The 10,925-nt window shown below is 42.6% G+C and overlaps 2 protein-coding genes across 2 annotated transcripts; one reads left to right on the top strand and one right to left on the bottom strand.

Moving 5' to 3' along the window:
- Positions 1-4,194: 4,194 nt before the first annotated feature.
- Positions 4,195-6,055, top strand: LACBIDRAFT_330596 (uncharacterized protein; the record flags this gene model as incomplete). The annotated part of the gene is made up of 9 exons (XM_001884942.1): positions 4,195-4,219; positions 4,275-4,389; positions 4,439-4,615; positions 4,666-4,940; positions 4,993-5,245; positions 5,297-5,465; positions 5,529-5,928; positions 5,953-5,955; positions 6,003-6,055. The coding sequence occupies 9 exons, from the start codon at positions 4,195-4,197 to the stop codon at positions 6,053-6,055; spliced, it is 1,470 nt and encodes a 489-aa protein (XP_001884977.1).
- A 509-nt stretch (positions 6,056-6,564) lies between these two features.
- On the bottom strand, positions 6,565-10,089 carry LACBIDRAFT_330595 (uncharacterized protein; the record flags this gene model as incomplete). Its single annotated transcript, XM_001884837.1, has 14 exons — positions 6,565-6,611; positions 6,692-7,321; positions 7,393-7,507; positions 7,559-7,660; positions 7,719-8,045; positions 8,097-8,437; positions 8,521-8,619; positions 8,680-8,913; positions 9,211-9,250; positions 9,488-9,511; positions 9,583-9,606; positions 9,729-9,737; positions 9,998-10,045; positions 10,087-10,089. The coding sequence occupies 14 exons, from the start codon at positions 10,087-10,089 to the stop codon at positions 6,565-6,567; spliced, it is 2,043 nt and encodes a 680-aa protein (XP_001884872.1).
- Between the last annotated feature and the right edge of the window lie 836 nt (positions 10,090-10,925).

Raw genomic sequence — 10,925 nt, 5'->3', positions numbered from 1 at the left:
ACGCTAACAAGTACGACGCCGACGGAAACATCATCAAGCGCAAAGCACGACTTGTTGCAAAGGGATTCACACAAATCCCTGGACTTGACTACGATCAGACTTATGCATCCGTCGTACGTCTGGAGTCCTTCCGCATGGTCGCTGCCACTGCCGCCGCTTTGAACCTACACCTTTGGCAAGTCGACATCGTAGCCGCGTATCTCTACAGCACGAACAAATTCACCACGTACATGCGCCAGCCGCCAGGTTTTGTCGCCCGAGGGGAGGAGAACAAGGTTCTACGGGTCGTCAAAACCTTGTATGGGATGATGCAAGGCGGATATGATTTTCAGAGCGAAATGACGGGTGCGTATGAATCATTGGGATACTACAAATCGCTTGCAGATCCCTGTGTCCACTCCCGTCACATCCACAATGAGCACACCATCACCAGCACCTACACCGACAACATTTTCGGCGCGTCCACGACGAAGGAAGGTGCGGAGAAAGCGAAAAAGGAAGTTGAAGCCTGCTTTGAGATAAAGGATGTGGGGGATCTCGGATATATTTTGGGGATTTGAGTCGAGAGAAACGATACCACGGGTGCGATATCTTTATCTCAGGAAGCTTACATACGACGTGTCCTAGAGCGCTTCGGAATGACGAACTGCAACCCCCAAACCACACCACTACCCTCCGGCATCATCCTATCCGAATCCGATTCACCCACAACAGACGAGGACTTGCATTACATGAAGGACAAGCCATACCGCGAAGCCCTCGGCGCCTGCATGTGGGCACAAGTAGCAACTCGCCCCGACATCGCTTACGCCCTTAGCGTCCTCGCACGCTTCCAGGCAAAACCTGGACCAGCACACTGGAAGGCCATGCTTCACCTCCTCGGATACCTCAAAGGTACGCTCACGTATAAGCTCACATACCACCGCGGCGTGAGCCTCGACCCAATCGGTTTTGTCGATGCCGACTACGCCGGAGACATCGATACACGCAGATCAACTTCAGGATATGTGTTCACACTGGCAGGTGGACCTGTATCCTGGAGCTCGAAGCGCCAAGCTACCGTCGCGCTCTCCACTACAGAGGCGGAGTATATGGCCCTCACGCGTGCTGCACAACAAGCGCTATGGATGTACTCATTCATGTCGGAGATAGGCCTCAAGCGTACCTTCCCCGCAGTCCTTCATGGCGATAATGCTGCATCGATCACCCTCTCCCTTAACACCAAGGGGCACACACGCGCAAAACATATCGACATACGCCACCACTACATCAGGGAGCGTGTAGCCCTCGGAGAAATCGAACTTGTCCAAATCCCCTCCGAGGAAAACCTCGCCGATATCTTTACCAAACCACTCCCGCGTGTCACCCACCAAAAGCTCGTCCGAGCGCTCAAACTGGACATCTAGAGGTCCCTTGGCATCTAGGGGAGTGTTGAGGGAGACACCTCGTGACCTCATTTGTTTACGTGTACGTTTTTGTTTGCTCACTCTCGATCTTTTCGCCTCTATTTCTATCCTATACATTTACCCCTGTTATATACCAGTCTTTACACAAGCCACCCATTTTTCCTATATAAACCTCGAACCTTATTTTCTCCCACCTCAGTCGTCACCACACTTGTGTCTGACTGAGGTGAGTTCGCTTTTACTTACATTTACTTACCCAAGACTGACGCTACCTGTGCTTAGATATTCGTACGTTAACAGGTAGCTAAAATACAGAGTCGTCACCACACTTGTGTCTGACTGAGATATTCGTACGTTAACAGTTACATAAAATGCTGTAGAGCTTGGACCTTGTGGTCATGTAAATAAAATGGAAACAGTCACAAGATGGGTTGGCACCTTCCAATCAGGCAGAAACATACTAACTTTCTCCTGACTATATCACGGTGGGACCCCTTATTATAAAACATCTGGCATTGGACTGGTGGCTACCACTTTTATGATAAAACTAAGGCAATTGCCTGTAGAGCTGTGTGTATAAGTCCACAAGTTTTATGAAAGGCATTTCATAGATGTGTCCTGTATTTTCTTTCTCATAAAACCTATGTTCTTTTCATAAGATATAGGCAAGGCCACAGAGTGCTTTTCATAATTAAACCTGTGCGCTTTCAATAGGTATTTCATTCACTGGGTTAGGTGTATTCATTGCCTTTTTCATAATTAATGGTGTGCACTTTCATTGAATATTTCATTAGGAATTTTGGGCGCTTTCATTGCTTTTTTCATAATTAATCCTGTGTGATTTCAATAAATATTTCATTCACTATGTTAGGTGTATTCAATGCCTCTATCATATCTAATGGTGTGCGCTTTCATTGAATATTTCATTAGGAATATTGGATGCTTTCATTGTACTTTTCATAATTAATGTTGTGCAATTTCAATAAATATCTCATTCCCTAGGTCAGGTGTATTCATTGCCTCTTTCATATTTAATGGTGTGCGCTTTCATTGAATATTTCATTAGGAATATTGGATGCTTTCATTGTACTTTTCATAATTAATGTTGTGCAATTTCAATAAATATCTCATTCCCTAGGTCAGGTGTATTCATTGCCTCTTTCATATTTAATGGTGTGCGCTTTCATTGAATATTTCATTAGGAATATTGGATGCTTTCATTGTACTTTTCATAATTAATGTTGTGCAATTTCAATAAATATCTCATTCCCTAGGTCAGGTGTATTCATTGCCTCTTTCATAATTAATGGTGTGCGCTTTCATTGAATATTTCATTAGCAATATTGGGTGCTTTCATTGTGCATTTCAATAAATATTTCATTACCTAGGTTATATGTATTCATTGCCTCTTTCATAATTAATGATGTGCACTTTCATTGAATATTCCACAGCTTTCATTGGGATTTTTCATTGAGTATCTCAATATTTCATTCCAATTTCATATCTGCCCCCAGGGATATCATTATGATTTTTCATTATATTCCATGATAGCAATGAAATAGCTATTACGGTCCATCCAATGGGTCATTGGGAGGGTGGTCACATGACAAATTTCCAAAAATGGTAAAAAAACAAAAGTTGTAGCTCTTTACCATAGCTTCCAGAATCAGTTGGAATTATGTCCTAAAGTGCTTTCATTGTGGAGATATAAGGTAAAAGGTTTTCAAAAGCGCCGCATTTTTTTTTTTGTTTTTTGCATTTTTCTTCATGAAAAGAACACTAAACAACATGATTTCAACAGATTTAGAAAGCTAAGAGAAGGGGCTACAACTATTGTATCGTGGGAAATTTCTCCCAAAAAGGAAGGTACATGCCCTAAAAGGGTAATTGACACTGACAGACTACAAAAGTAATTTATAGCCTACAAAGTTTACTAATAGACTACAAAAAAGACTACAAAAGTTGGACATAGACCACAAAGGTCAGACAAAGACTACAAAAATTAGTAGTGTCTGCTTTTCTCATTACAAAAGTAATAGTGTCCGCTTTTTGAGACTACAAAAATTAGTAGTGTCTGTTTTTTCAGACTACAATGGTTTGTAGTGTCCGCTTTTTGAGACTACAATGGTTTGTAGTGTCCGCTTTTTTCATTATAAAAGTTAATAGTGTCCACTTTTTGAGACTACAATGGTTTGTAGTGTCCGCTTTTTGAGACTACAAAAGTTAGTAGTGTCTGCTTTTTCAGACTACAATGGTATGGAAAGCAAGACTGATCTGCTCTGAAATTTCGGTCGCCGATTGATGGCCGCATATTGTTAAGTCATTTCGTTGATTTGTAATATATGTACGATAATTGTGCAATCTGCATTAAAGAATTTTGCCGCATCATCCCCGCCTCACCATCGCCTAAGTCTTGCTGTCCAACATCCACCATGTATTGGCATCGTTTGAACATATACAATTCCTGGATATGCTATCCATTTGAAGAATATCAATGATCTGTGTAATTCCATTGTAATTCCGGTAGGCAACGATGAAAATAAGTACCAGAATGTGAACCGTCAACCTTATACTCATGGTTCGTCATAACTCTACAATGAAAACAACATTTCCCCAGATTTTATCGAACCTCCATGCTCTTGGAGTCAGATATCAAGACTACCTGCCGTTGTATCGCGAACAAGTCGTGAAATTGCCAGAACATTCCAGGCCGCTGCCAACTCCCGAAATAAAAGAACATGCAAGCATCACCCAGTACTCAGCAAGAACCTTTTAGCTCGGATTCACCATGCCTAATCAGCATAAACCACTACGTGAGTTTTGTGTTTTATCATTGACCGCATTTTTTCTCACATTTCCTCAACATAGCCCCGGAGCCCGAGATAAGGGAATCCATTGAGTTTTATTATCATCTCAACCTAGATGATCCCGGAATTGCAACGCAAATGAAGGATCACTATGATACCGAGAAATACGGCCTTAGGTGCGTTTCCGAAGCCTTTTATTTTGTAGCTTACTTCTATATTGGACAGTGTTTCGAGTATCAAGAGGCTGCGTCGGAAATGGGGACTTAAAAGCACAAGGCAGCAGGCCCATACTCTGGAATCCATCGCTGAGGCCATCCAGAATATACGCCAACAGTATCCCAGTCGAGGAGCAGAGATGATTCGGAAACAGCTACGTGTAGAACTGAACATGCGAGTGCCACGGTGAGCTTCTGATTCTTCTTCTGAGCATAATATATTCAACTATCTATAAGACCTCTCATTATGTGTTACTTAAACCAGACTGAGCCTGATGCCGTTAAGGCTCGTCGTCGTCGTCGTTTCAAGAGACGCCGGTTCTATGCTGCCGGCGTGAACGATATTTGGGCCATGGACCAACACGACAAATGGGGGCCACGTTTCGGCCTCTGGCTACACAATGGTATTGACCCATTTATTGGCATTAACAATTGGCTCAAGGTATGGTGGACGAACAAGAATCCCCGTTTGATTGCGAAGTTCTTTTTGGATCATGTTCGAAAATATGGTGGTAAGTTTCTCTTTTCTTCTGTCTTCCAACCCGCTTATCTGGTCTTATATAGCAATACCGCTTACAACTCAGAGTGATCCTGGGTCGGAGAATTATGGCATTGCAAATATACAGACCCGTGCACGCCATGAGCTCGATCCCTCTCTTGTGGGAACTCTTCAGCACCGGTGGAAGCGAAACAAGATGAATGTCAAATCAGAGGCCAATTGGTCTGTGTTCCGGCGTGATTTTGCACCTGGTTATGAGGATTTATTTGAATCTGGTGTCAATGCCGGATACTATAATGTTGACGACATACTTGAAAAGTGAGTGCAAAATTTGTATAATTATTCAGCCATTTCATCTTCATTATCCAGTTTGGTGTTCCGTTGGCTCGCTATTCCGTGGCTCCAGAGTGAACTTGACAAATGGGTCATTGTTCGAAATCGAACTCCTCCACGCGCCAACACCAAGAAGGTCTTGCCTCATGGGATTCCGGAACTGATGCGTGAGAAGCCAGAGCAGTTTGGAGCTCTCGATTTTAAGGTAATTGTCTGCTGAGAAGCATTTCTTTCTTTTGTTTGCTTTCTTTACTCAGCCTTCAACTAGATTCCTGTACCAACAGAGCTCATTGACCGTCTTGAAGCAGAGTTTGCTCCTCCTGACCACCCGGTCTTTCAGCTGACGCCACCCTTATTCAATCAGCGTGCAAGTGCTTTCTATTCTAGCATTGGGTCTCCCATGATCACTTTTCGTACATTCTGGGACACGTACCGCCAACTACTCCATTGTTTCCGTCAAGATTTGGAGACTGACCATGATGAGGCAATGGCCTCTCTCATTTCTTCGCAACGCGCCCACACACAAGAGGTTGAGGAGGATTCAATTCCACTCATGGAAGGTCTGAGGGAACTTTGGCAGGGTGATCAAGTTGTTGGAGCTTATAATCATGATGGTGACGGGTCTGACTATGCGTCCTTCACCGATGATTCAGATGAAGAGTCTGAAGGTAATACATAATTGTAATAAGTAGCTAGTAAGCTTTCGGTTGGGTAAACCAGCGAGCATCCTATTTCATTACAGACCTGCAAGGCGTGACATTGGCACTCTTTGCAAGTTTCTTTCATACTACCTGAGCAACGAGCACCAACAAGTGAGGGAGATATGCATGGCTTGGTGGTCACAGATTACGTTGCTCACATTATCGCATATAAGTCGGGAGTACAACTACCGACATGTTTGACGTTGGCATGTATGTAAAATAGAATGAATACTAATAAAAATGGCGCTGCCAGACTCCAGTGCCCGACTGTGTTCAATGCACATTCCCAGCTTCGGAAATGTCCATTGGTGCAGTTCCCGAGTTGCTAACAGACACCATGACTGGGAGAGGGTTCCGCGGAAACGAAGAATCTGAGCCTGGGGAAGGAATCATGTTCAGGGACTCGTTGTATGTCTCGGTTTTGGCTGCACTTTGAGTGGCATCGACTGGCGGAGGGAGTTGATAAAAACTGCAAAAGCGATTGCATCTGTGCTGAGCCGTGAAGGTTTCAAAATTGGTGTTGCCTTCACCGAAAAGAAATCCAATCAAAGTCCTACTCAACGGGAATCAGAAGTAGGAAAGAAAATAGGAAGAACTGAAAGCTCATGGGTTTGTGATGATCTGGGGATCTGTGAGCAGAGCACGTCCACCTAAAATAATGAAAAGTAAGTCAACACCAAATTAAAATCAAGAAACTTGCCTTGAAGGTCGGAAACAAATGCCTGGCCACCTGTTTCTATGAACTGGACATGCTGTGCAAAAGAAAGAAACTCGGCACGAATAGAACGCTCCTCGTCCTTGAATCTGTAGGGTTTTGCTGAGTTATTATTTAGATACTTGACGAACCAGCCGGGGGCTTCGGAATCAATGAATTCTTCGAGAAGATAGGCATTCTGCCTGCCTTCTGCATCGTTGGAGATGGCGAGACCAGCCTGGACATATCGCATTTGTGGAACCTCAAATGCCGGCAATCCACGAACAGTCACCTCTTTCTCCATGAACTTATAAACGAGATCCATCAGAGCGGAAGCCCACCCCAGGCAATTCAGCTCGACACTTAGGTTCGCCGCCTGGACCTGACTTTGGTAAATGACAGGTTTCTTGGAATTCTCTGAAGTAGAGAACGTCTGCTTGATGCAAACTCGTGTGGAGTTGCCAAACAGCGGAATGTCAGTATGGCCAAAATGAGCGATTTTGAACGCGCCCTGGAGTGGTTTCGATGATGGCGGATACGAAAATTTCATTTGACGAGGTGGGAATTTCTCCGGATGAAGGAGAAACTCTGGATTCTGCACCAACTCCGCGAAAGATGGGCGTGACGGTGGTCGAAGAAATTGCGCAGTAATCGTAATAATTTCAACTAAAAAAAAACAGTTTCGAGTTAGCGCTTTTCATAGCAAGCTCATACGTATTCATAGCGTAAAAACTTACAGAGTGATCGCATGTTCTTTTTCCTTGGAGGCTGCTGGAGTAGAAGAGCATGTTTGACTTGATCGAGCGACGGATGTGGAGATGCCTGTTCAGCGCCGTTTGCTATCGCAATGTTCTTAGATATGCGTCAGTTGATGAAGAAGTTACCTGAAAAACAAACTCTTACCTCGGTATCAAAATCTCGAGCTTTCCGCTTGCCAGTGCTCTTCTTTGCTGGTAAAATGACCTGACTGAGACTTGTTGACCCATTCTCGTTGCATTGATAGCCCTAGAAAACACAAGATTGAATTCTTACTGATTGAGTCAGAAGCAAAATGGTTGATTACCTCTTCAATGTCAGAAAGATGTTGCAAGATGGCATCGTACTTCTCATGGGTGATGGCAAGATAAAGCTCAATGCCTTGTTTCGGCGCAAAGACCTTTGCCTTGTTCTTCCCCTTGGAAGTAAAAAAATGATCTGCCACCGCATCAACGTCTGGCTGTTTGGGAACAAGCTCAACCCAGTGTTTGTTTCGAATTTGACACTCATCTGGATGGAGAGGGAAGCCTTTCGACCACTTGACATAGTGAGGGAGGAGTGCGTGGTATAGCACCCACTTGAGATCACTAGCACCAATATGGACCGGAATGTCCGAAAGGGCTTCGAAGATATCCTGAGTAGATAAAGATAAACTTAGAATTTATCGTATGAAAATCAAACTTACAGAAACGGGGGCAGGAGATTTGCGGTTTGGAACCCGCATCATCATCCAAACCTTTACAACAATGAGTTCCGCATTTGCAACACCACTATATGCTTTGTTGGCAAAATGGGCACGCATTTCGTTGTAAAATTGATGGGCTTCTTGATATCCGGGATTTATGAGGGGTTTAGACTTCAATGCCGGGAACGGAAGAGTCGAGGACGAGTTGATTGGAAGTAAGTTGAGTTGAACCCCAGAGGGTTTAGGAGTCTTCTTGTTGTGTTGGATAATCGATTTCCGCGAGGATGCACCGTGATTCACGTTGAGGTTGACCTGCCCCATGTGCTGAGAGATCTCCCCCACTGCAACCATCGGATAAGCGCCCTCTATAGTTAAATATCGGATGTCAAAAAGTACGCCACAGATGAAAGGAAATTCGACGTACCAATACGCTGCGCTGCCGCAACTTGTTGACGGACCGCTGAGTGACATTCAAATTTTCCGTTGAATGGATGTGCGCCAGGTTCGAAAAGCGCAGAAGGAGCTTTATGTTTTTAAGAAGTAAACGTTGAGATATAAGAAACAGACCAAGAATTGTGCGTACCTCGATTGCTACTGCCCTGAGTCCGACGGACGGTAGTTCCTTTGCTTCGATAATACTCAAAACACTCGGGACAGAAAAACCGGTCGGATTGTCCGTTCTTCTTGCTGTGCACTAATCTCAACTTCGTACCCAAAGGAAACACCCTCGAGCAGCGATTGCAGGTGACCTCGTTAGCTTGCTCCGACGTGAATTCAGCCTCATACTCTGAATCTTCATCCGGAGCGTCTGGAGAGGCTGACATAGAGAGAAGTAATCAAAGAAAAGCCAGATGTCGGGCTGAACGCGCAAGTAGTCGGTGGGACGCTCAAGCCAGTATATGATTTATTGAAATTTTATATATTGGGACCCTGATCATGGTGATGATCCGTCTTGAGACCCCTTGAATGCCCTCGAAAGAAATAGAACACTCTGGAAAAGCCAAGAGGAAGAGCTATAGCACGCTGATACCCCACGATGAGCTTGAAAAATTTGCTCTACTAGTGTGATGTAAAACGCAAGTAGTAACAAAAGACCGAAAGCAAATGTGCATACATGGAGCCAAAGCTAGCAAAGTCCCTATGGCAGCATAGACCTGGGGTTGGGATTGGGAAGAACACGATGTTACATGGTGAGAGCATTGAATAGATCGCAAAGAGAGGGAGCATGCAGTTCGAAAAACATAGATGTACATTATGTAATTGTAGTGCAGATATCACGAATCAATTATTCTACTTAGCAATATGCGGCCATCAATCGGCGACCGAAATTTCAGAGCAGATCAGTCTTGCTTTCCATACCATTGTAGTCTGAAAAAGCAGACACTACTAACTTTTGTAGTCTCAAAAAGCGGACACTACAAACCATTGTAGTCTCAAAAAGTGGACACTATTAACTTTTATAATGAAAAAAGCGGACACTACAAACCATTGTAGTCTCAAAAAGCGGACACTACAAACCATTGTAGTCTGAAAAAACAGACACTACTAATTTTTGTAGTCTCAAAAAGCGGACACTATTACTTTTGTAATGAGAAAAGCAGACACTACTAATTTTTGTAGTCTTTGTCTGACCTTTGTGGTCTATGTCCAACTTTTGTAGTCTTTTTTGTAGTCTATTAGTAAACTTTGTAGGCTATAAATTACTTTTGTAGTCTGTCAGTGTCAATTACCCTTTTAGGGCATGTACCTTCCTTTTTGGGAGAAATTTCCCACGATACAATAGTTGTAGCCCCTTCTCTTAGCTTTCTAAATCTGTTGAAATCATGTTGTTTAGTGTTCTTTTCATGAAGAAAAATGCAAAAAACAAAAAAAAAAATGCGGCGCTTTTGAAAACCTTTTACCTTATATCTCCACAATGAAAGCACTTTAGGACATAATTCCAACTGATTCTGGAAGCTATGGTAAAGAGCTACAACTTTTGTTTTTTTACCATTTTTGGAAATTTGTCATGTGACCACCCTCCCAATGACCCATTGGATGGACCGTAATAGCTATTTCATTGCTATCATGGAATATAATGAAAAATCATAATGATATCCCTGGGGGCAGATATGAAATTGGAATGAAATATTGAGATACTCAATGAAAAATCCCAATGAAAGCTGTGGAATATTCAATGAAAGTGCACATCATTAATTATGAAAGAAGCAATGAATACATATAACCTAGCTAATGAAATATTTATTGAAATGCACAATGAAAGCACCCAGAATTGATAATGAAATATTCAATGAAAGCGCACAGCATTAATTATGAAAGAGGCAATGAATACACCTGACCTAGGGAATGAGATATTTATTGAAATTGCACAACATTAATTATAAAAAGTACAATGAAAGCATCCAATATTCCTAATGAAATATTCAATGAAAGCGCACACAATTAAATATGAAAGAGGCAATGAATACACCTGACCTAGGGAATGAGATATTTATTGAAATTGCACAGCATTAATTATGAAAAGTACAATGAAAGCATCCAATATTCCTAATGAAATATTCAATGAAAGCGCACACTATTAAATATGATAGAGGCATTGAATACACCTAACATAGTGAATGAAATATTTATTGAAATCACACAGGATTAATTATGAAAAAAGCAATGAAAGCGCCCAAAATTCCTAATGAAATATTCAATGAAGGTGCACACCATTAATTATGAAAAAGGCAATGAATACACCTAACCCAGTGAATGAAATACCTATTGAAAGCGCACAGGTTTAATTATGAAAAGCACTCTGTGGCCTTGCCTATATCTTATGAGAAG

Source organism: Laccaria bicolor, genomic scaffold (assembly GCF_000143565.1).
Source record: "Laccaria bicolor S238N-H82 LACBIscaffold_28 genomic scaffold, whole genome shotgun sequence".
NCBI lineage: Eukaryota > Fungi > Basidiomycota > Agaricomycetes > Agaricales > Hydnangiaceae > Laccaria > Laccaria bicolor.
The sequence above is the reverse complement of the archived record's forward strand: the minus strand, read 5'-3'. Positions and strand labels throughout refer to the sequence as shown.